This window comes from Podarcis muralis, chromosome 3 (genome assembly GCF_964188315.1).
Source record: "Podarcis muralis chromosome 3, rPodMur119.hap1.1, whole genome shotgun sequence".
Classification (NCBI taxonomy): Eukaryota; Metazoa; Chordata; class Lepidosauria; order Squamata; family Lacertidae; genus Podarcis; species Podarcis muralis.
The window spans coordinates 120,294,040-120,320,063 of record NC_135657.1 but is presented as its reverse complement, the minus strand read 5'-3'; the positions used below and the strand labels follow the sequence as shown (position 1 = coordinate 120,320,063).

The 26,024-nt window shown below is 42.0% G+C and overlaps 1 protein-coding gene across 7 annotated transcripts in view; it reads left to right on the top strand.

Annotated features, from left to right (window-relative positions):
* Positions 1 to 26,024, top strand: part of SUPT3H (SPT3 homolog, SAGA and STAGA complex component) — a 282,179-nt gene that overhangs the window by 126,678 nt on the left and 129,477 nt on the right. For all 7 annotated transcript variants that reach the window (XM_028721868.2, XM_077926606.1, XR_013392431.1 and 4 more), the window contains 3 exons: positions 1,480 to 1,564; positions 21,925 to 22,011; positions 23,244 to 23,334. In XM_028721868.2, the coding sequence (XP_028577701.1) occupies positions 1,480 to 1,564; positions 21,925 to 22,011; positions 23,244 to 23,334 (263 nt within the window). Of the gene's footprint in view, positions 1 to 1,479; positions 1,565 to 21,924; positions 22,012 to 23,243; positions 23,335 to 26,024 lie in introns of those variants that run through there.

The following is a 26,024-nucleotide window of genomic DNA, read 5'->3' as shown; positions in this document are numbered from 1 at the left end:
CTCCCGTCAGCTCCAGCAAGCATGGCCATTGGTCAGGAATGAAGGGAATTGAAGTCTTGCAATATCTGTAGGGTACCACATTGACTACCCCTGCCCTACAGGAAATGATGAGGCATGCAGAATCAGTCTTTACTTTGTCAGCAATTCTGCCTTACGTAAGGACATTAGTTGTTATTTTTCATTTAATTCAGTTATGAAAGATAGCTCAGTATGTGGAAAGTGGTTTTTATTTTTTATTTAATGTTTCTTCATTAATACTTATTTTGTTTATGTGGCTCCTGAAAGATTTCTCCCAAGGGATTGCAGTAATTAACATAAAAAGGTTCCATAGTCCAGATCTATAGGGATTCTTTCCCCAGGCTCCTCTCTGAGTTGGTGCCAGTTTTGAGCGTCCCTATCTTGTGTTGGGACACTTTGAGATTCTGCTGGTGAACCACCCGCCTTACTTCCCAGCAGTCTCCTGCCCTGGACAGATCTAAGTTATCTCAGATTTTATGCTGAGGACCTGTAAAACAAGTTGTTCTCCTGGAAGTCCTCAACATCTGTGCCACATTTACCTTTTCTGGGGTAACTCAGGTCTTGATGGCCACCACTACAACCCTAAAGTTGTCCCATTAGCAGAATGCATGTAATAGGACACACTCTTGGTTTTCTCAGCAGAATGGAAGGTGGCTGGGTGATTTCATGGTTTGTCATGATCCATTTCCTGTTGACAAATGGCAGCCCTTCCTCTCTGAAGGATTAGGGTGCCTGTTAGAATAGTTTCCCCTAGTGGCTGATGACGTCCAGTGAAAATCCCCATGAGCCCCAGGGAGCTTGTGGTTGCCATGGCCCTGGAGTGGAGAGATTACTCGGGTGGTTGACATAGAAGCTCCTCAGTGCCCTTTCCCACAGAGTAGAATCTGCTGCGCTCCTTGGTATAGATCTGAGTTAAGGGCAATGAAGCAAGTTGGCAGACAGCTGGAAGCTCTCTGAAAGTCTGAACAAGCACAGATGAGTTTGTTACTGACCATGATGGCAGAAAGCAAACAGTTTTCTGCCACCATTTTGTACTCGCAGCAGAGCTTTTCTAAGTGGTTTGCAGCCTTTTTATCTTCTCAGGCCAAACCGTTTTAATTTGATGCACCTTCTACCTAGACTCCAAGTCATTTTTTCTGCTTTTTTGGTTGTGTATTTTGATTAGGTAACCCTGCCCTGAGAACCTGTTGAAGAGTAGAGTGGGAGATAAATACCCAAACCCAGTCTATGACTATGAAAAAATGGCCCGACTTGTTCTTGGGAGTTCATTTGTGCAATAAGGTCACATTAAGCTCTCCTGTTAGTTGTGATATTTAATTTGTAATGTGATATAATCTTACAGTCCACTTGTATTGCGTGCCTTACCTCCTCTTTGCTACTCTTTTAGAGCATGGTGATTTAATACCTTTTAAAAAACTTTTTGGTAACACTTAAGTAACTTTCAAAATAATTGCCTTTCAGGTTTTCCTTAGGAGATGCTCGCAGGCCTCTCCACGAGTCGGCAGTATTGGTGGAAGACATTGTCCACACTCAGCTGATTAATTTGGTAAGAAGATTGTTCTTTTGGTTTGTTTTTTTAAAAAATAAATTTGATTTTACTAGTTTCATAAAATGTATATACCTCTTGATTGTAGAAAACCTTGAAGCTGTTTACAAAAAGAATGAAACAATATTATTAATAACAGCAATTATTAATACATTAAAACAATTTAGAAACAGCAATAAACTAAAAACACATTAGCATTCTAAATATCTGAGTAGGCTTTGCTAAACAGACTCTGAAAAGAGCGCAGGAGCGCACCTGCCTGAGGCAGGGAGTTCCAAAGTGTAGGTTCCACCACACTAAAAGATGGATTTCTCACAAATGCAGAAGTGTTATAAGCGCATGTAACACTGCCAGTTGTCTATCTATTTCATTCAAATACCAGCAGGAGTCAAACCGAGGAAGACATAATGAGAATTAGCCAGGACTTTGCTTAGGGGGCGCAAGCTTTTGTTGGAGGTGGGCAGAACCTCAATTAGTTAAGTGTTTTCATTGATTTTTATTGTTTGGTGGGGGGCAGCTGCCCCCTTGGCTATGCCCATGCTGTTACAGACAGGTCAAAGTGGGGAAAACTCCAGTTGCTACATTCAAAAGATGCAAAACTCAGACTGGCTCTCTCTCTGTGCCTCCTGCACGCAAACCCCATTCAACTCTCACATGCGTAGTCACATATGTTCTCTGAGAAATTAACATTAACAACACTGGCCTTCGGGAAGTGAGAATACACATGTACCCTTCTGAAAATGCAGGTCAGCGGAAGATAGTTCATCAAAGACATCAGACTAATAAGCATTTCTTTTCAGTTCCTGCTTTAGGAGTATCTAATAAGTTCATCTTACTTTTTGTTGTTGTTTAGTCGTTTAGTCGTGTCCGACTCTTCGTGACCCCATGGACCAGAGCACGCCAGGCACTCCTGTCTTCCACTGCCTCCCGCAGTTTGGTCAGACTCATGTTTGTAGCTGCGAGAACATTGTCCCACCATCTCGTCCTCTGTCGTCCCCTTCTCCTTGTGCCCTCCATCTTTCCCAACATCAGGGTCTTTTCCAGGGAGTCTTCTCTTCTCAAGATGCGGCCAAAGTCTTGGAGCCTCAGCTTCAGGATCTGTCCTTCCAGTGAGCACTCAGGGCTGATTTCCTTCAGAACGGAGAGGTTTGATCTTCTTGCAGTCCATGGGACTCTCAAGAGTCTCCTCCAGCACCAGAATTCAAAAGCATCAATTCTTCGGCGATCAGCCTTCTTTATGGTCCAGCTCTCACTTCCATACATCACTACCGCTTACTTTAAGCAACACTTAATAGTTCCACATGTGTCTCAAAACCTCTTGCAAATAATAAGAAATGGCCTCCAAGAAGCCTCAAAATTCTCAAGAGTAGCTTTACCTCTTTGTTACTTTTAATGATGTGTTAATTTTTATGATACTGCTATAAATAATAGCTTTTCCCACCATACCTCTAAAGTCACATTCTGGGTAATCCTTCTAGTTCTGGTTAATAACCAAATGTGCAGCAACCAACATGAAATGTCGATTTTCCAGATATTTTCTCTGGAAAGTTCCCAGGGTTAGCCATGTTGGCACCTGCTATACTGGGTTTTTTGTTTGGAGACATTTCCTGCTCTTTGCAATTCAGTCTGGGAGTTAAGGGGTGCCAAATTGCTGTCCTATGAGATCTCGCCCACTGAATTGCTCAAACTGGATCTAAATGTGGCAAAAATGTGTATAAATCAAAGGCTGGATGATGCGGAGCTATACCAAAACTTCGTAGCTGGTGGTGGAGCCTGCTCACCGTTAAATTTCGGCATAACCCCTATCTACTGCGCTCCGTCCTACTTAACATCGCTTACGGCCGCGTCTCACCGATATGCCTTCATTAGAGCTAGGTTCAATGTCTTTCCAACAAACGTGCTGAGACATAGATTCACTAAGGGCCAAGTCCCTTCAATGTGTGCGTGTGAAATGAAAACATCTGAATCTCTACATCATGTTATGTTTATCTGCCCTTTGTACAGTTCAGCCCGTGCTAGTATACTAAACTCCATAATCCAGCCTATGGCTGACAAACCAGTAGACCTACAGCTTGCCTGGGTTCTTCAAGATGTGGATCCTTATATTACCCTACAGGTTGCTAAATTCCTAACAGCCGTCCTCTCGTACAAGAGACGGAATGGAATGTTAGCTGATTATTGATAGTTATAAGAATTTTCTATAATGACATCAGATATTGATTTTAGTGTAGTGCCTAAAAATTTTTTAATCTTAATCTTAAACTTTTCTTATGAATGGCTAATATTTGTCCTTGTGAGTTGTGAACTGTGTTATACTACTTGTGGCTTGTACGAGTCCGCTGTTTTATTTGATTTGATTTGATTTGTTGTGTTGTGTTTCATGATGGGCGTAAAGCCGAATAAACATTTTGATTGAAGGGGTGGCTCCCCAACAGAGGAGTGAAGTCTAGAGGCTGCGCTGCCTCCTACTGGTGGTCAGAGGGAAATCCAACTTACTCTTCCCAGAATGGGACATTTACAGTTAGGAAAAAAATACCATTTTTGTCTGATTCAGCTTTAGAGGATATCTTTTAATACTTTAAAATATGAGTGGCTTTTCTGTTCTTGTTAAATATCTATTAGGCTTTTATTTTTCATCTAGATCTTTTTAGAAAAGGAGCTCAATGTGTTAAATTCATCACCAGAAATTAACTAGCATTAAGCAAAACATGAGAAATCCTGCTCAACTGTTGTAAGAAAGTTATTTGCAGCTGTCAGTTCTTGCCAACCCAGGACCAGGAAAAGTCCTTGTTTTATGAGATTGTTTGAAGAAGTAATAAAGCTTCCTGTGCAGGACATTAATTAAAGGGGTTATCAAAATAGGACAAACTAATATAATTTGTGATTGTATAAAATAAAGGAAGTAGAGATCCCATAGGGATCTAATGAATCACAGGATGGAAACAATCTTCTGGCTAACTAAACATTCAGGCTTAGTACAAAGTCGTAGAGTGTATATACAACTCAGCAAACCGGAAAATATGGTGTGTTTACATGAATGGATGAAGGAGGTCACAAAAACCATCTGGGCAAAACCCTTGGAGTATTCATTCTGCTCCTACCGTAGAGTTTTAACAATATAACTGCAGTAATGAAGACCTAGGTTGCACCTGTCATGGGGCAGAATCAACCCAGCAGGTTCAGAAACCTTACAAAAATAAATATTTTCATTTGTCAGGAGGTTGTAGCATTCAGGGTTATATTTTCACTTGGATTGTGCTATAAGTTGTATTTATCAGTTTTTGAGAAACGTACTAATTCAAAATAAATGAAATAATGGATGATTTCATACCTAAAGGCCAAAATTAAGTCATTGTGTTGTTTATATTTGTACTATGGCTAAACTGTGTAAAGCACATATTGTTTGGGGGGGGGGCTTTAAATCTCTAGATGGCATCAAAATGACTAATAGGTTCTCAGCCAAAGTTGCTAATTGTTTGGATAATGCTTATTACCTATTGCAACAATCCACTTCAGGATAGGTTAAACTTATTTTCTATGATATAATGGAAGTGTAATCTAGCTCTTCTTTCCCAGTCCCAAATATAAAAACAGGGGAAGATCTCTTAGGGAGGGAGGGAGGGAGGGAGAGGTAGTCTTTTGTTCCTAAACCTGTAAGAGCTGCACATTATAAGAAATGTGGGGTTGCTGTTGACAATGTCAGCCCTATCCCAAGTTGTCCCCCTCCCTTCTTGGTCCAGTTCCTTGCCTCATTACTCTGCTGTTTCCCTGCCTGTGCCAGCTGCAGCCAAGAGGGTGTAGCAGGGAAGCGCACGTGGGCTTTCATTAGGACATGGAAGAAGTTGTGCTACAGATGCAGAAGGGGCAACTCTGCCCAGTGCTACCATTTTTGGACGTACCCTCATCTTCCACCTGGTGTGTAAAGGTAAAGGGACGCCTGACCATTAGATCCACTCATGACCGACTCTGGGGTTGCGGCGCTCATCTCGCTTTATTGGCCGAGGGAGCCGGCGTACAGCTTCCGGGTCATGTGGCCAGCATGACTAAGCCGCTTCTGGCAAACCAGAGCAGCGCACGGAAATGCCATTTACCTTCCCGCCGGAGCGGTACCTATCGATCTACTTGCACTTTGACATGCTTTCGAACTGCTAGGTCGGCAGGAGCAGGGACTGAGCAACGGGAGCTCACCCTGTCACAGGGATTCGAACGGCTGACCTTCTGATCAGCAAGTTCTAGGCTCTGTGGTTTAACCCACAGCACCACCCGCGTCCTACTTGTGCCCAAATGGAGATCTTGCACTCACTATAGCTAATGTCATTTCAAGACTGGTAGTTTTTCAGATGGACAGTTTGGCAAAGTTAGGTTCACCGGACCAAACTTGGACCCAGGTCAGCAGGGGTGACAGGGTAGCATATTCCACATTACCAGCTAGAGTACTGAGACAACTGTGTCACTGTTCTCCCTCAAGGTAGTTTCCCCCTCAGTTCCTGTTTAGTGCTATAATGGTCGGATCCGCTGCCATCTGCATGCAACCTTGACAAGTATTGATGGATTAAATTAATACTTGGATGTATTTTTAACAACCACTTCAGCGGCATTTAATGGAGAGAAATCATTGTAGCTTCTAATACTGAACTTATCTGATTTCAAGTGAACCTGGTGGTTTGGGAATCAGTTTTTCTAAGGAAGATTGGCTTGTTAACAGTATTATGCAGTTACAAGCAAATGTGGTCACAGCTGGTTCTGGTTTTTTAGCTTATCCACCTGATTGGAAACAACAGGTTTTTGGTATTTTTCCATTTCTTACACTGACACCTAGTGTTCACTATTTCTGAGCTTCTTGCTAATGAGTTGCTGGCATGGCTAAGGTAATAGCGTACTCTAAACAATGCTCCATCTCACCCTTTAAAAGTGCACCATAATTACACGGCTTACTGATTTGCTCACCTACACTGAAAGAAAAACTCCATTATTTCTCAAAAAAATACTGTTCATGAGTGTAAAAAAAATTAAGTCCTATGTATTGCTGGTACAGATTCATCTGAATTTCCTCAAAAGGGGAAAAAAATATAAATGGTGCATAAGGAAGCCGAGTTCCATAATGGAGTGCTGAAGGTGTGGGGAGAGAAGCAGTTATACTATTACTATTATGGGCCACTTAAGAGCGATACTTTTATTTTGTCCCCAAGGTTGAATATCTGCCTCTGATAACACTGAGTAAATAAAAGTCTGTATTATATGTAGTAATATTTGGCTGTGCCTGTGGAAAGGAATCCACTGGTGTTGGGCAAGGCTGCTGACGACGCTGGCAGGCCCTGGAGTGGGAAATCTCGTGGGAAAGCCGTGCAGGGGAAGCCAGTGGCGGCACATGCAGGCAACGTGCCCAAGCCCCCTGCCGGATGACTCCCTGGGAGGCAGGCGCGGGTGCCTCCTTCTGGGTCATGGTAGGGCACCCAGTACTAGTTAAAAGGGAATTAAAGTCCAATGCAGATCCCTCCCCCACGTGTGAGACATATCATTTCCATTATTAGCTTTTTCCTTGAATCAGTCCATTAGGCAGTAAATGAACACAGCTTTCTCTCGCCTCTCTTTGCCGCTCTCTTCTGCGTTCTGCCTGCTGTGGAGCCGAGCTTGCTAGCTTCTGCCTCTCCGGTTGTTGGGCCTCTGCCTGCCCTTCAGCCCAGCCTGCCTGGCCAAGGGTCCGGGACACGCTGGCCATCCCTGCTGCAGAGCAACAGCACAACGAAGCGCAATGTAGAAATCAAACCTATTTAGATTGCTCCAAAACATTCCGCTTGATGTTATGAAATGTCTTATGGTTACTTTGGGCCCTTTTATTATAATTATATTCATAATTATTCAGAGCTCTAACTTTAAAAGGAGATTTGTGAAACTGCAGTAGTACCAGAATATTTTACTCCTGGGCTTGATAAAACACTGAACCAAAAATTGCTTTAAAATAACTGCCTGGCGCAGCAATTTCAGCAGCCTCTTGCACCTGGAGCACGAAGGGGAAGGGGGGAAACCGCATCAGCAAAACGAACTTTCATTCATTTGTTGCATGTCAAGTTAAATATGATGCCTTTCTTCTGTTGTGTGAAGGTTTCTAACTGGAAAAGACAACTAGGCTAAACTTAGCAGCCAATCAATTTGTAAATTCTAAGAATGCAATAAAATTTGATACTGAAAAGGGTTCTCTCTTAAGAGACTAAGGAGATTAACAAAGTTATTTGAAATATTATCCCTCTTTCTTCTTTCAGTAGGACAATTACTTGACAATTCAGCCAAATCAGCTGAGGAAATTAAAAGGGACACAATTAAACTAGCATATATTCGGGAGCAGAATATATCCTGGAAGGGCCTCCATGTATTAACCTTGATATTTTTATTCCTTTCAGTATTTAAAAAATAAATAAATTATACATTCAGTCAATGCTCTCACAGATTTAGTATAAAATAGCTTAGCAAGGTTCATTGCTAGAGTGAAACATCTTCCTTCTCTCCTCTCTTTCTTGTGCCACCTCTACTACTAGAATGCTGACACAAGCAAAATATTTTTATCCAACTTTTCTGAGCCAGGGAAATACTCAGAGCAGCCAATAAAATGAAAATTCACATTGTAATAATTACATCTACGAATTGTAAACATGGACAGCTAAAAATAAAAAGCAGTCATAATTTAACACTCTTAGTCCTGCTGGATATAAACAGCTTTATTCAGTAAGCACAGGGCAGATAGGGAAAAGGCACTTTGCAGTTTCCCATCAAGTTCTGCCACTTCCTATTGTTCTCCCTTTTCGTTCCTTTCCCTGCACAATGCAGCCATAAAGCAAGCTTCCACCATGAAGGCTCAGAATCAAAAGCCCTCCTTGTTAATTAATAAGAAACTGTAAATAAAAAAACTTTTTTCCCTTTTCCGATGGGAGCTCTGTATTTTTTTATTTACTTACCTTTCGGAGCAATGCTAGTGACGTGTGAATGGGGCATAACAGGCTTGGGGGTTGGGACTAGCTAGATCAAGCTGCCAAGCTTTTAACTCTTCAATATAAACCTACCAATTTTATTTTTAAAGAACTTGAGAAATAAGCACAATAACCCCCAGCTCCCCCTGAAAGAGTTGTGTGTTTATAGCTCACTAGAAAGTGAGCAGAGATGGAGCCAAGTGGGCCTTCCTTGAGAGCGAGTTCCATAACCTTGGTGGTGCCACAAGAGGAAACTGTGTGTCCCTTGTGCTTAGTTACTGCATGTGCAGCAAAGGAACCCAGAGAAATTGTAATAATAATAATAATAATAATAATAATAATAATAATAATAATAATAATATATTTATATCCCGCCCATCTGGCTGGGCTTCCCCAGCCACTCTGGGCGGCTTCCAAAAAAATATTAAAATACTGTAATACATCAACCATTAAAAGCTTCCCTAAACAGGGCTGCCTTCAGATGTCTTCTAAAAGTCTGGTAGTTGTTGTTCTCTTTGACATCTGCTGGGAGGGTGTTCCACAGGGCGGGCGCCACTACCAAGAAGGCCCTCTGCCTGGTTCCCTGTAACTTGGCTTCTCCCAGCGAGGGAACTGCCAGAAGGCCCTTGGAGCTGGACCTCAGTGTCTGGGCAGAACGATGGGGGTGGAGACGCTCCTTCAGATATACTGAACCGAGGCCGTTTAGGGCTTTAAAGGCCAGCACCAACACTTTGAATTGTGCTCGGAAACGTACTGGGAGCCAATGTAGGTCTTTCTAGACCAATGTTATATGGTCTTGGCGGCTGCTCCCAGTCACCAGTCTAGCTGCCGCATTCTGGATTAATTGCAGTTTCCGGGTCACCTTCAAATGTAGCCCCACATAGAGCGCATTGCAGTAATCCAAGCGGGAGATAACCAGAGCATGCACCACTCTTGCGAGACAGTCCACAGGCAGTTAAGGTCTCAGCCTACGTACCAGATGGAGCTGGTAAACAGCTGCCCTGGAAACAGATTGTAGTCAGAAGTTGTTCATTAAAAGAATATTTTAGCACAATTACCGGTATATTTGACCTTTCTTCCATCATGAAACTCAAGACAAGGTACATTGTATCTAATTAATGTAATGTATCTGCTAAAATATGTACATGAGGTGAAACCCCATTTTAAAAGCTTCAGAACATCTCCATTGTCTTTTCTTTGTCCCTTCCATTCTCAATCTATGATGGCTCAAACTTTAAAAAGCTTCTGAGATTTTCTGCTAAATTCTTATTCCCAGCAGCCCCCCACCCTCCTCCCGATGACCAGTGTAATAAAAACTCATAATCAGAATCTCCAAATATCCAAGCTACAAATAAACTTTGTTTACATTCCTTATTGCCTGCTTTTATTAATCTGTTCTCAAGTGTTGGTCTCTCTCTCTCCCCCCCCCCCCCCCCAGTTCTAGGTAATATCTGACTAAGTTGTAAACAGAGTGGACTCACTGAAATAAATGGACTTAAGTTAGTAGTTATCCAGCCTGTCATAATTTCTAGGCACTGCCGCATAGCTGGGACCATTGCATCTGGGATATCAGAGTGAAGAAACATAGACTCCTACTTGAGCATTGATTCATCCCCATGCAGCTATGGTTGGGGGGGGGGCAGTGCTTGCAGGCCTGCCACTTCTGCTGCATCTCTGTCCCCCAGTCCCCCTGCAGTTCATACATCTGAGAGGGACAGATCAGATTAAAGTAAGAAGCCTGGTCTCCATGTGTAGGCTCCCTGTGTGATATATAATCATTCGTGACCAGGCTTCTAAGCCGCACAAGGAACCTATATATGTGAGGAGGAGGCTCCCTGCTTCAGATCTTCCTTCTCCAACATGAGGAAGGCAACGGCCCCTCCTCCATTTCAGTTTAATAGGTTTTAAATAATACAAGGTGAAAGGTGGAGCTCTGAGGAATCCCACAGGACAGTTCCCATAGAACAATTGGCAATGGTAGACACCTGGATCGCCTGAGCCCCTGCGAGGCAGAAGAACTGAGTTGCCCAGAGTGTCAGAAACTGGTGAGCTGCCTAGCAATGCCATTTCTCCTATCATTCTTCAGATGAAGATAATCCACCATCAAGAGCTGGGAATGGATCCAGAAAAGGAGCAAGATAACATGCTGCAATGTACATCCACAGCACTTTGGCTTGTGGGTAGGGGACACACGCAAATATTGGCAATAGTTTCACTAGAGAAATAAGGACATCATTGGAAAGTTAAAAGGTGCCACTGCAGAAAACTGCTTGGACGTGGTGTGAGTCAAATGCCTCTTTGCTTCAGCGTATTTTCTGTGTATGTGAAGAAAAGAGCTGCAGCATTACCAGGAGCAAGTCAACTTCAAGGTCTAGGCCAAGGTGCTTGTTTCACAGTATATTCTTTATGATATTGAGCATGATGTTCAATAAGAGCATCCCATCTGGATGCTATTACCTGTAGGATGTGCAGCTTGTATATGTCTTCTGGAGGTTAGTTTCTAATGTTAAACAAAGGAAGCTGATTAAAACCAGCTGTAAAACATTTTCATAGTTCCTCTTTTTTACAGTGGGTATTGAGTTACCTTGCACATGACTGCATGTCTGAACTAAAAATAAAGTAAATCTTTCCCCTCTTATTAAAATTAGTATAATATTGATTTTTTAAAGTTGAACTAAATGTAGCTGTTTCCTAACTTGGCACTTGAATTTAATACTGCTGACATCACTACATATTTTTACATGCTTCTGAGAAATAATTGTCCATTTATTCATGCAGTGTGCTGCAATAAGCACATTTTTAGGTGCAGACTAAAATGTAAACATTATAATAAAAGCATATTAAAAATTTTACATGCAGCATTTATTAAATTCAGCAATGAAGACTTGCCAGAGAAATGCACAGTGTTATTGACTAAAATGTAGTGTGAGAAATATTATTGGGAATATTATGGGGAACTGTCATATAATTAGAGCAATTCCTGTTTAAATATTTGTTTATGGTTCATTTAGAGGCTCTTAGTACACCTCCAATTGCCAATTCTAATTTTTAGCGTGATTAGGACATTATATATGAACATATTAAACTACTTTATTCTCACTTTGTCCAGTATTGTCTACTCTGACCAAGAGTTTCCCCAGCCCTGCTACCCGGCGTTATTTATCACTGTCTACCAAAAAAGCCGGCGTGATCTGCTTCTGAGCTGAATCCCTTTGCTTTGCTGATTTTTCAAAGGGAAAGATGCACTTTCCCCACTACCAAATTATCTAGTTTGTCCTGTTCCTCTTCTGTCTGTCCCTCTCTCTCCCCTCACGCTTTTTCTTCTGTCTCCTTGGGGGTTAGAGTGAATGTTTCAGGAGGTGGGATCAGGTAGTTGGAACAGATGGAGGGGAATTGAAATGGAAGGGACTAAAATGTGTGCCTGTATACGATTCCTCCATTTGATGTTAATTGAGCAAGTAGAGAATTATCCTTAGGAGACTCTGTTGTCACACTGACTTAAATTTATACCCTAGGACACCTATTTATGCAGTGCTAATGTTATTTCATGATAGTAAACAATCAAGATTTCCCATTTCAGTTTGAAAACAGTAAGTAGTATAAATCAAAGCCCACAAAAAGTCTGTCATTGCTCAAATGTGTCTGTTGGAACAGAAAGTGACAAATATGGTTCTCTAAGGTAAATATTTGGAAATTCTGAAAATGCTTTGGGAACGATTAACCTTGCTGTTTGTTGTAAACTTTCTCTCAGGAAAGCCAAGTCTTGCTCATAAATACCACACCGAGCAAATAGCCGAGGGCATTTCTCATCCTTAATACGCACACTGCAGCTTTATCTCCAGCCAGTTCTATCTCATCTGGCTGGGTTTTTCTCCCAGCATGTTCTGCGGTACCAACTAATTTAAAATAAAAGGCCTGGTATGTGCACACAATTTGAACATTCATGCAATGGTACAAAAGCAACTGTCAAAGCCCTGGAACAGTAAGGCTTTTTTATTTCACCAGTTAGCGGATGATCAGATAGTGTATCTCTTGCGCGTGTTCATAAGGCAATGTGCTGTTCTATCACCCGAGAGTTAACAAGACATGTTGTGCCACCTCAGTGAGATTTACAAGAGCTGATGTTCATCTCAGAACAAAGGCTTGTGACTCCTGGCAGATGATGTGTTGCGGTGGTGCTTGCCCTGTCTAATCTTGCCCTGCTGGATCAGACCACAGTCCTGCCAAGTCCAGCGTTCTGTTCTCCCAGGGGCAGCCCACTCTCTCTGCCCACAAGCAGCATGAGCAGCACATGCCTTCCGAGGCGCACAGCCGCATAGGACTACCAGCAGCGCATCTTCCGAGGTGTCGTGACTAGGAGCCAGTGACTGCTTTCTTCTCTATTAAATGGTCCAGTCCTATTTGGAAGCCATTGAAGTTGGCGGCTACCTGTGTTTCATTTGTTTATCACCCTTTATAAAAACCTCAGGGCAGTTTGCGCAGTATAACCATAAAAGAGAACAACTACTACATCTTGTGGCGAATTCTATAGTTGGATGACCCTGTGTTATAATCTCATGAGAGAGAGAGAAGCTTTTTTCCACATCAGCCATAATTTTCATGGATACAACTCAAAATACTGCCAAAGGCACCTCAGCCCCAGGAGCTTCTCTCTCCCAGGCCAGTCCTCTGGAATCAACTCTGATCATGCTTTTCACTTGTCTGGAGGGAGGATAGATAAAGGAGTGTGAGCAGGGCCTGCTCCAGGTTTCTTTGGGCACAAACCAGGCCCCTTCCTCTTGGCCCCACCAGTTATCACCGGTCTGCTACTATAAAAGGACTGCCTATTGAAAGTACAAGTAAACTCTGATTATCACTGCCTGGATTTTTAAAATCTCATTGCCACTCAACTCTGACCTTATAAGTTCTCCTTTATGTTCTTGCAAACTGGCAAAGCAAGTGAGTCCATGAAAACTTCTGCCAGTCTTTAATTCGCCACAGGATTCTGATTTTCTACTTGGAATTAAATAATTATAACCTCAGAAATTTATTTTGAGTACTGGTACTGAATAGCTCTCAGAACCCTTCCACACAAAAACCCAGACCTTGTTAGCCAGAGCTTTCTCCATTTCAGAAGTATAATTTTGGACCCGAGGAAGCGTCGTTTTGTTGATCCTATTGTTACAAAGTTGAGAGTAAAAAAATAACTGAGTACAGTGGTACCTCGGGTTAAGAACTTAATTTGTTCTGGAGGTCTGTTCTTAACCTGAAACTGTTCTTAACCTGAAGCACAACTTTAGCTAATGGGGCCTCTCACTGCCGCCGCGCAATATCTGTTTTCACCCTGAAGCAAAGTTCTTAACCCAAGGTACTATTTCTGGGTTAGCGGAGTCTGTAACCTGAAGCTTCTGTAACCCAAGGTACCACTGTAGTCCCTTTGAACTCCAGTGGAATTATTCTGGGCTATGCATCACTCCCAGTAGGCTAAAGATGCAATCCTATCCCCTCTTACCTGGAAGTAAGTCCCACTGATTTCAATAGGGCTTACTTCTGAGTAGACATAGTAAGGGTGCTGCTGTAAAATACAAGCAAAGCAGCTAAATTGGTTTGTGGAGCAGCCATTTGGTTTCCCTGCCTTTCAATCCCATTTGAGTTAAGTGAAGTGGACTAGTACCTAAGTAAAGGTAAAGGGATCCCTGACCATTAGGTTCAGTCATGGACGACTCTGGGGTTGCGGCGCTCATCTCGCTTTATTGGCCGAGGGAGCCAGTGTACAGCTTCCAGATCATGTGGCTAGCATGACTAAGCCGCTTCTGGCGAACCAGAGCAGCGCACGGAAACGCCGTTTACCTTCCCGCCTATTTATCTACTTGCGCTTTGACGTGCTTTCGAACTGCTAGGTTGGCAGGAGCAGGGACTGAGCAACGGGAGCTCAACCCGTCACGGGGATTCGAACGGCCGACCCTCCAATTGGCAAGTCCTAGGCTCTGTGGTTTAACCCACAGCGCCGCCCGCATCCCAGACTAGTACCTACATACCTACAAATTCTCTAAACATTCAAACCAGAAATCTATATATTGGAACTTTCTTCACCAGAGAAAATCAATCTGCTCAGCAAGCCTGTGAAAGCAATTTTTTATTATTTTTATTATTATTACATGAAATGTTTTCTTGAAACCAACAGAAGGTAATTATCAAAACTTATAGAAAGTAACCTCATTAAGCAAAGTATGGGGGAGGAAGGAGAAAAAAACAAAATACAACCTTGCAGAGAATTATCTTTTAATATGTTCTCTTCCATCTATCATGGGGGGGGGGGGGTTAGGCAGCCAAATCAGTGCTCACTTTTGATGTCCTTAACTGGTATGTATTGTTTGTTGCTGTTTTTTCAAGACAGATCATTAAGTCATGCAATTTTGTTGTTGTTGTTTAGTCATTTAGTCGTGTCCGACTCTTCATGACCCCCTGGACCAGAGCACGCCAGGCACTCCTGTCTTCCACTGCCTCCCGCAGTTTGGTCAAACTCATGTTCGTAGCTTCAAGAACACTGTCCAACCATCTCGTCCTCTGTCGTCCCCTTCTCCTTGTGCCCTCCATCTTTCCCAACATCAGGGTCTTTTCCAGAGAGTCTTCTCTTCTCATGAGGTGGCCAAAGTCTTGGAGCCTCAGCTTCAGGATCTGTCCTTCCAGTGAGCCCTCAGGGCTGATTTCCTTCAGAATGGAGAGGTTGGATCTTCTTGCAGTCCATGGGACTCTCCAGAGTCTCCTCCAGCACCAGAATTCCAAAGCATCAATTTCTCCCTTTAAAACAATTTAGGGGCTGTTGTGACTCTTCTCAATTTGGAAAAGAATCAAATCAAATCAAAACAAAACAAAACAGAAGCATACAGAACAATGAAAGCAACGATGCAGCATTCATGCCAATTTGCTAAGATGATTTCTAAAACAAACACACCCAAAAAGCATGGTGGTAGAAAAGCTGAACACTTTTTCTGAGAGCAGTTGGCAATTATCTCTTCCTGCATTGTTTCTCCCTCTCTTTCTCTCTCCCCCCGCCCCCCCCACTCAAGTGGTTTGAAATGGTGACAAAAAGGTTGTGTGTGACAAACAACCTTTGTGTCACCATTTCAAACCACTTGAGTCACCACCATCAATTCCAAGCTTTATTAATAACAAAGAAGCAGCTTTAAAAAGCAGTGAATACTATAAAATTTAAAAAGCAGCGAATACTATAAAATTCTACTGCTTCTACTGCTTATGGCCTGTCACCCTGCAGGCAACAGATCAGTATGGTAGGCAAGCAGGCAGCGCCAGAACCTCTGAATGGGAGCGATTGGCTCCAGTGCACAGTAGTTGCCTGCTGTAAAATGACCCAACATGCAATGCACAGTGCACTCCCCCCCCCCCCCCCCAATAATCAGGCTTATGGATTTGGGAGACTCCTGGATCTCACCTTCCTTCTGGGTGGGCCAGAAACAGACGGTAGCCAGGAGGACCTTTGAGCACCTTCTGCTGGGGTGCCATCTTCTCCCTTTCTTCAATAAATGAGATAATAATAATCTCCTCAGGCACTCATTTCCTAATTACTTTGAGGTTAGATTATTATGATGCATTTTCTGAACTGAACACAGCTTGGAAGTTGCGCTTGTTCCCAGAATATGACTTAGGTGGGTATTAAGTGGAGCAGGCAGACTGAACAGAGAACACCAATACCAGCGACTTTTGTAATCATTGTTTTTTCAATTGTGATTAATTCTAAGTGCTGGCCTTTGTTTTTTGTTTTACCTTTAAAGGCCCCACGTTGCCCTATTGCTTTTGCTGCTCCATTTTCCTCAGGACTGCCTTGTTTCTTTTCATGTCTCAGTAGAAATCCTAAGAGAACGAGAAGGGGTGTTGCATTCTCTCACCAAAATGACATGCAATGCTATTTTTCTAGAAAAAGAGGTTCAGGAACTCACTCAAACACCTCCCTCTGTTGGTTTTCTGTTGATATATAATTCCTCTTTGGAAAATTAACCTACATACAGATATTGGCTCTGGAGGCACCAGGACATTTTAGGCAGAATTTGCTGATTTCCCCCATGTGCCTCTCAAAGTATTTTCACTCATCTATTATTTCTCCTCCTCCTTTCATTTCACACTTAAGTTGCATTCCCATGCCCATCCCCCAACTGCCATTCCCCCCCCCATCCAACCTTCCTGCTCCTTTTACATTCACTTCCTCCTCCCACAACAGCTTTCTTCTTTGTTGTTGTTGTTGTTTACTACTACTGCTACTCCATTTGGAGCTGTTGCTGATGGGGTCTGTTCAACCAAAAGCTACAGTAGGACCTCCTTCGTAGGCTGCAGTGCTGAGGCCTGCTGGGGATCCCTCACCCACAGTTTGAGAAATATTGCTCTCACCTACCAAATGTCGTTTCCCCTCTTATAATTAATTGTTGATTGACTAAATAAATAAATCAATAAAGTATATTTTTATAATATACTGAAATAAAACAGCTATTTAATATAAAAAAGGAGAAGAGAAAACAAAAAGAAATACCTAAGGAGAGAGAAAACCAAGGAGCAGGGAGAAAGAGAGAGAAGAAAAGTGGACAAAAGGAAGGAATCATTATATTTGGTCTGTAAATTCCATTAAGGCCTTAACATCATGTTCTGTTCTGGGAGTAGCAAAGACAAAGACTTCTTATCCATTTATTTAAAAATCCTGATCAAGGTACAATGCCTTACCTTCAGTCCTCCTGCTCCATTATAGGCAGCATGATTTTATTGATCACCCATTTATAGTTCTTCACAAGTGTGCCCTTTAGAAGTCCCTGAAGAGAGTGAATGTTTTGGGGAAGCCTGTTGACCAAGAGCCTACCCTGTTATTTCATTGTGGTCATGCTGCCTCGTGCCAGTCCAAAATAAGGCTATAATATATCATCAAAGGTTGCCCATTTTCCATTACACCAGGTAATGTTCTTAAGCAAATTAGAACACATAACACCTGAGCAGGTTATTACTTCAATCAAAGATGCTAACATTTCCTGAAAGACTTCTGGTTCCTTGTGAAAGTTAGAGGCACAAAATAGTGCACCCCCCTCTCCAAGCTTAAGGAGGAGATTTTAGGGCAGAGATGGGGAGCCTGAGGCCTTCTAGTTGTTGTTCAACTGTAACTTCCATGATTGCCGAGATTGACCATTACAATACTGTTAAGCCAATCATTTTTGGTGAAAGGCAAATGTGAAAAACTTGCAAGGGAAACCCACATGTACGGTGGCCCATCAGGAGCTCATTAAATTGTGTCCTTGCTTTAATTCACATGTAGTGCGCTCACGTGGTGAGACCGGAGTAGGGCTGAACTGCTAGCGCTGCCTCTGGCACTCTTTCCTCAGGCGTAGTTCTGGCAAGGAAGCCTCTGCCAAGGAACTCCAACATGTAAGCAGCTGCACATGCAAGAGGACACACAGTTGCATGGTGCTACGGATCACGTGGAGTCCATGCATAGGCAAAAGAAGTTGCTCCCATGCTGGGGTTCCTTTGCAGATATCCACATGTGATGGGACTAGGTTTCATAGGCTAAAAACACACAGACTTCTCTGTGGAAGTTGAACAGGAAAAATGAATTTAAAAGCTAGTGTGTAACAACACTGAGGCACAGGGTTTTTTGTGGTTCTGTCTTAAAATAATGAAGGGCCTCAAGGTAGTGATGTGTCTTATATTTCACTCTTGGGAATTAGCTTGATGAACTTTTAAAATGAAAGTTGTATGTATCCTGCTTATTGAAAAAGACATCTGAACTAGCTTCTTGATAGTTTGATCCTAAGTTGCTTGGACAATTTTATTTCATATGTTAGAACCTGAACGAAAAAGTAGTACAATAATTTATTCTTATGGGGTTGCTTTGGCTTTAGTATTCCTTTTCTTTCCTGTTGTTTGATCCAGTGTAATTGCATAATAGATTTCATTACATATTTTTTGCGGTTGCAGTAAAGAGGAAACACCGTTCAGCAAGTTCCTTTGTTTTTTCTCACCATCCTTTCACAATGTAAATGTTACTACAGTGGTACCTCAGGTTACATATGCTTCAGGTTACATACGCTTCAGGTTACAGACTCCACTCACCCAGAAATAGTGCTTCAGGTTAAGAACTTTGCTTCAGGATGAGAACAGAAATTGTGCTCCAGCGGCGCGGCAGCAGCAGGAGGCCCCATTAGCTAAAGTGGTGCTTCAGGTTAAGAACAGTTTCAGGTTAAGTACGGACCTCCGGAACGAATTAAGTACGTAACCCGAGGTACCACTGTATTTCTCCTTGTTCTAAGTCAAGGCTGTGTCCCACCCCATGACCAGTTGAGGGAAGGGGGTGGCTTTGGAATTTCATAAGTTTCACAAATTCTTCTTTTTATGAGCATTCTGCAAATTTTGGTCCAGTCTCTCAGGCTGGAGCTGCAACAGTAAGCAATTAAGAAGTGTGATTGTTAAAATACATAATTTATTTGTTAACTGATATAGATACTGGTATATGTTGGCAATTATTTTATTATGACAAGGGGCTTCATAAATTGGAAGTTGTATGGGCCACTCTGGACCTCTGAGCGGGTCCGGATCTACCAGATGTTGGGTTACAACTCTTATCATCCCTGACTGTTGGGGCTGATGGGAGCTGAAGAACATCTGGAGGCCCACAGGTTTCCCACACGTGCTCTAAAGTGCTGGGAGATAGGAGGTCAACAACCTGCGTCCTGGTTTCCCACAGGCATCTAGTTGGCCGTGGCACAGTCATACTTTGAGTTAAAGTAGCTTTGGGATGAGTATTTTCGGGTTGCCTGCTACTTCCGGGTTTCGTCGCATGCGCAGGCGGTCAAAATGACGTCATGCGTGGAAGCGGCGAAACGCGACCCGCAGACGCGCGGACGTGGGTTGCGTTCGCTTCAGGATGCGAATGGGACTCTGGAACGGATCCCGTTTGCATCCAGAGGTACCACTGTATTAACCAGCTGTTTCCAAATTGGCCCATGGCCCCAAAACACAGGCATTCCATTTTCTGACTACTGTGACGTGCTGTTTTCACCAATAATTTCACTTTCACCAGAATTAGGCCCCTTTAATTCATGTTTTCAAGAAACTGGTGATACAATTTTTAAAAATATTTATTTTAAAAATATTAAGAGTACCATATATAGAGTACCTCATCAAACATTCCCATGTAGGCCAACAAATGGCCCCATCCTGATATCACACACACTGAGAAGCCCCTTCTCCGTCATCTGCATGTGCATCTGTAGGAAGCTGGATTTTACACATAAAACATAGAAGGCATGTAGGTCTGCCTGCAGCCCTTGTCTAATGGAATGAAGTGGCCTAAATCACAGTCGTGTTGCTTGGCTCCCTGTGGCCACAGATACACACAGGTGTACTAAAATAGTGGCCATAAGCACACCCTACTATGTATTGTGTTGTGGCCGCAGTGTATTAAAATTGTGTTACCTTCTATCCAACAGAGCTTTATATTATCTCTTTCGTTTGAAGGCTTCTGTAGATCTGTGCGAAATTTGAAAAAGATGTGTTGTATTATCAGCATACTAACATCAATTTTCTCAGCGCTTATTGAGTAAATGCATGCTGGATGTAAGTCCTCTGGGTTCATCCAAATTACACCAATGAGGTATTCATCCTGTTCTTTGTATTATAATTTTACCCAGCTTTTCTATACTTTATGCTGGAAATTTAAGTACCTTGTGTATCCTTAAACTAATCAGAATAAGAAGCCACTTTTCTGTGCCAAAGAAAGAGAACTATCATTTTTCACATTCTTATACTTTCCAGTTCAGTTTCAAGGAAGATTATGTTACTGTGACTTCTGAATTCCTGAAAGTTCTCTTGTCTTTGTAGCTGCAAAGGCCTCCTGAGCATTTCAAAGGAAATAATGTGAATTTTTTTGTGTGCAGTATGTTTTGTGTTGTGCATACCAGATACAGTCCACATTTTGTGTGCATGTGATTAGACTTGGGGAAAAATAATGCAGTCCAGTATTATGATTTATTGACTGAATCTTTTTCCTGCTGAAAACTTGCCAAAACTGAAAGCTTGCCCCCACCCCACTTCCATATTAGAAACAGCTACTGTTTTTGTTGATCTTTTTAACTTCTGAATAGGCCTATTTCAAGTCATACCAGCATGAGATCTTAGATTAATAATATACTTATTCAGCCACTACCAGAGTAAAACCATTGGCATATGAAGGTTAGAATTTCTTAAAATTGTTTTCAGGTGCATTTTGTGAAAGGTAAGATATATGTGTGTGTGTGTGTGTGTGTGTGTGTGTGTGAGAGAGAGAGAGAGAGAGAGAGAGAGAGAGAGAGAGAGAGATTATTTCTATTTATTGTTTCATCTTACAGATGTGAAAGTAAATTTTAACATAGCTTAGGCTTTCCAAAAATTAAGTCTCCACCAGCACCCATTGTTCATTTTGCATCTTTCATCTTCCTAAATCCACACACACACACACACACACACACACACACAGAGAGAGAGAGAGAGAGAGAGAGAGAGAGAGAGAGAGAGAGAGTCCTTACAGGAAAGAAGCCATTGGGGAATGAGCATTGCCTGGACAAAAAGAAGCAGGATTGAACTTTACAAACTTACTCTTGGCATATAGAAGTGTTTTAGATGTGTCAACTCCTGCAGCCAAGCTGGTGGCAAACGTCCTGCTCCGCTTTCCTTTGGACCACATCAGAGAGGCCAAGAGGGGAGCCTTGGTGTCCAGGCAGCCCAATATCTCCAGACACACTGCCCGGGCTTGAGCCTCGGGAAGTTCACTGGTGCTGCTAACACAGTGGTTTGACATAACCCCCAGAAAAGCACTCCATTGTCTCTTGAGAAAGATGGATGCCAACAATGACCTTGTGCCACAATGGAGGGGTTCTTAGCATCAGCACTCAAAGAGGGTATCCTTTGAATTTTTTTAAAATGTAAGTGTGTGTGTGTGAGAGAGAGAGGGGGGGGAGAGGGAGGAAAGTTAGCATTGGGTTGTAGTAGTGTATTTGTGGGTATTCTATAAACATTACATTTCTCTTTTTTTTTGCCCTATTGATGCAAAAGCTAGATTCTTCCCTTCCATGTTACAGGATGTTTCACACACTATGATTGCTTGTAGGATACCATGAATTTTCCTTGAGGTAAAGACCCAAAATGAAATGTTGCAATAGCAGCTGGCAAATCAGAAAATCCCAAACAGATAACGAAGAAGGAGTTTGTAATTTTGCTGGTGTTTTATTTTGTTACTGAGGAATCATGCTTTGGCCTGGAATTTTGAGGTCTCCCCAAGCCATAATTTCTGTATATGGCTATATTTTATGTCTAATGAATTTCAGTAAGCACCTTCAAACAAATGCTAGTGCTGTTATCACTCTTCTTGTCCTGCCTGTTTGTTTACAGTTACAACAAGCCTCTGAAGTTTCTCAAATGAGAGGAGCAAGAGTAATCTCTGCAGAAGATCTTATTTTTTTGATGCGCAAAGATAAGGTACAGTTATTAAATGCAACTATTAAAATAATGGTTGGAAAAAATATTCTGTTAAAAGATATGGCTACCATAAATATAAAGTATTTATAGACAGAATTTTATTATAACTAATTATTCTGCATCTCGCTTCATATTGTACATTTGTTTCAGATTGTACAAATGAAATGTAATTCCATCCAGATAAATTATTTCTTTGTGGGAAAGCACCTAGCTGCACAGCCCAGATAGTCCTTTCTGATCTGCCAAGAGTTTAAAGCATCCTCGATTCTTCAGCTTCTTGACATCAATACTTTCCCATTTACAGTTCCTAAATAGTCCAGATCTTGCTTTAAGCATGCAAAACAGATCAGAGAATTAGAGAACATTAGCTTTGGAAGGAACCCCAAGGGTCATCTAGTCCAGCCCCCTGTAATGCAGGAATCTTTTGCCCAACGTGGGGCTGGAACCCACGACCCTGAGATTAAGAGCCTTATATTCTACCATCTGAGCTATCCCAGTTGGAAGATTATATCTCTCCCCCCTCCCCCCCAGTGCATAAAAGGTGCTCAGATGTGTTCATTTATGCAATTCTGGAGCCTATTTTAATCAAAGTTATGAGACACAATTGCTTGGTGCTTTGAGTAGGACCTGGGGCAAGCAGCACATGAAAACAAATTTGGGAGAATGTCACACACACACACACATTGCCATTTTAATATGGAATGTGGCTGGAGAATGAAGAGTTAAGCCTTCTCCCATGTGCTACAGTCCCAATGAAAATCCCCTACCACTCCTACTGTTAAATGAATGACCACAGTGTGCTTTTTAATGACATGATCATTGTCGCATATAGTTTGTCAATGAACTGATTGGCAGACTTTGCCATGTGAAAATACTAGGTGAATGTACTTAAGTTAAACAGAGGACTTGTGCAAGTGCATGCAATTTTTTTTCTAAACCAAAATTACAGGTAATTTTCTTTTCAAAAGCACGCTATTCTCTAAATCCTGCTTATTAATAGATCTTCCACTTTTAAAGTACACCAAGGAACACTGAAGCCAACAGACTTTGGCACTGGCAACCTAATGACGCCTTTCTGTGCACCCTCCAACTTTGATTATATCAATGAGTGTGTTTGTAATTTTATGTGTGTGTTCTAAGGTAGCGGCTGTGTCTCTCAGTTGGAGCTATGTTTCTTACTCTGGCAGGCAGTGTTTGTGTCCATTGTAATTAGCACTCTTCTTTCTCCCTAGAAAAAGCTTAGAAGGCTACTTAAATATATGTTTTTCCGAGACTACAAATCTAAAGTTGTCAAAGGCATTGAAGAAGATGATCTTCTTGAAGGTAGGTAAACTTGTAAATAAATTGTATTTCTGGTCTAAAACTCCCTTTAAATCCATATCAGCAAAAAGAAAAGAACTCACTCTGAAACTCACTTACAGGTGGTACCTAACACCACAGGAACTAATGCTAATACACCCAGGAACCTCACAAAAATGCTGGAGAGGATGCACCTCCACAGGCATGTACCTCCACATGTGGTGGGAATGTCCTAAAATCCAACTCTTCTGGACATCAATCATACAAGAAATATGCAAAATAACTAAGCAAATATTAGAAGTCACTCCAGAACTGGCCCTACTAAACATCTTCCAAGACAATAATGCCACTCACAACACAAGGAACTCATAACCCACCTACTCTCAGCAGTCAGAAGCATCATAGCCAGATGCTGGAGAGACCTGTCAGGAGTAAGCATGGACCAATGGTATCAAACAGCCTTATTAGAAAAACTAACCAACAAACTAAACTGACACGGGGACAAACAGAAGAAGACGCCTTCACCCCGGTATGGTTACCCTTCATCACATACACAGCCCAACAAGACAGTGACAAGAATCCACCAACAGCATACAAATCAATCTGGCTAACCTGATCCAAACACACACACACACCCCACTCACACACAAAAAGAAAGTTCACCACAGCCAATCACAAACAACCACACCCTAGGCCAACCCCAACCTCTCTCACCACCGAAGGAAGACAAGCAAATAGTAAAGAGAACCCACACAAGTGATGCTGAGACAAAACCCCGCACATATGCTAAGTAGAATAGAAGCATTGCCCCCCGACCCCACCCCTCTCACCATTCCCCCCTCCACCTCTTCCCCCCTTTTCTTCCTAATGTAACACTAATGTCTCAACAAATGAAACTGATCTGCAGAAAACGCAACTTGAAAAAGAGACATTGCACATACTTTTGTAAACCAAGAAATATTTAATAAAAATATATTTTAAATAAATAAATAAATAAATAAATAAATAAATAAATGTATTTCTTTGGGGAGTATTCAGCATACAAACTGTATATACCAAATGGAAAATATATTCCTCATGCAGATAACTTTAGACACCCAAAAATATTTACTTACTTGGGAACTCCATTTAGCCTTGTGTTTTTCCTTTCAAATTATTTATAAAAGTTCAGTATGGCAGTCCAGCAACCAAATGATAAGTAGATCTGTTTAATGTCAAGAGCTGTGTTGAGCTAAGGAACTGGTGCTGATTAAAAGGCTTAATTGATTTCAGCATGTGTAATTTACGTGTGGCAGCCTCCAAGTGGAAGGGGGAAGGTGGTTGGCTTCAAAATTAATTTGAATAGGCATTTTGTTAATTTATTATCAAAGAATCTGACATATTTTATGAAGCAACCATAATCTAAAATCACTTAATTCTGATATATAGCTTGGAGGTGTTTTAAATTGTACACCGGCAGTGGACTGAAAAAACTTTCTCCTCTCCCTTCTCTATGGGCAGTGGCAGCTGGTGTCTTCCCAAAAGTGGTGATGCTTGAAGCACAACTCAGCTCTTCACATTTGTCTCACCCCCTTCCACCCCACCCCAATCCCTCCCTTTGCCCCCCCCCTTAATAGGGAGGAGAGAAATGACTTGTTTGCGGCTAGATGATCAGGCCATGGCAGAAAATCTTTAAAGACAGCATGCATGTTACTTATAATTCCCAAGTACAGACTTAGAACTGAGGCTGACAGAAAGAGATTTGACCAAGGCCAGACAATGTCTGTGGTTGTCTGAGGTAAAGCTATAGAGGCTTTCTGTCCCATAAATAGTTGTGTTTTGGCGGAAGCAGCATTACTCATCTTCTTGCTTAAATACTATGTTTTGAAAATGTGAAAATAGCTAAGGTGTTTCTGGGAATGTATGGAATGCACTTCTTTCACCACTAAGTAACCATAATCAGCAACACTTTATCTGAGATTAGAGATGAAATTTCATAAATGTGAATCCCAGCCTGACTGGAACTCAGGAACCTCCTTAAAAATTAAAAAATGGGGGTGTTGGAAGACAGTGCAGATGGAAGGAGACCAGGACTGATGCAGATAAGCGCGAGGAAGGACAGCAGCAGAGCGATGATGGTGGAGGAGTAGCGAGATGTGAGAAAGGAGAGCCACGGGAGAGGTTGCTGCTGGAAATGGCAGGCATTCCCTTGAAGCCCATGAAGTGTGAGAGGAGCCTCCACTGCGCTAAGGACACTTGGACAAGTTTAATGGAACTTACACACAAAGAACTATGAATGCCTGGACATAATCCCATGTATTGGGTTCCAGCCTAATAATATTAATTTTTGTCAATCAAGTAGTCATACACACTGCCATCCTGTCAGGTGAAAGTGACTTCTACCACACCCATTTCACATTTGAGATCTATATGATTCGTGTGATTGGTTTTACAGTCGTACCTTGGATCCTGAACGCCTTGGTACTCGGACGTTTTGGCTCCCAAACACCACAAACCCAGAAGTGATTGTTCCAGTTTGTGAACATTCTTTTGGAAGCCGAACATCCAACACTGCTTCCGCGGCTTCCAATTGAGTGCAGGAGCTTCCTGCAGCCAATCGGAAGCCGTGCCTTGGTTTCCGAATGTTTTGGAAGTTGAACGGACTTCTGGAGTGAATTCAGTTCGACTTCCAAGGTATGTCTGTATTATGTTTCCTGTGTCCTCCTTAAAACTGA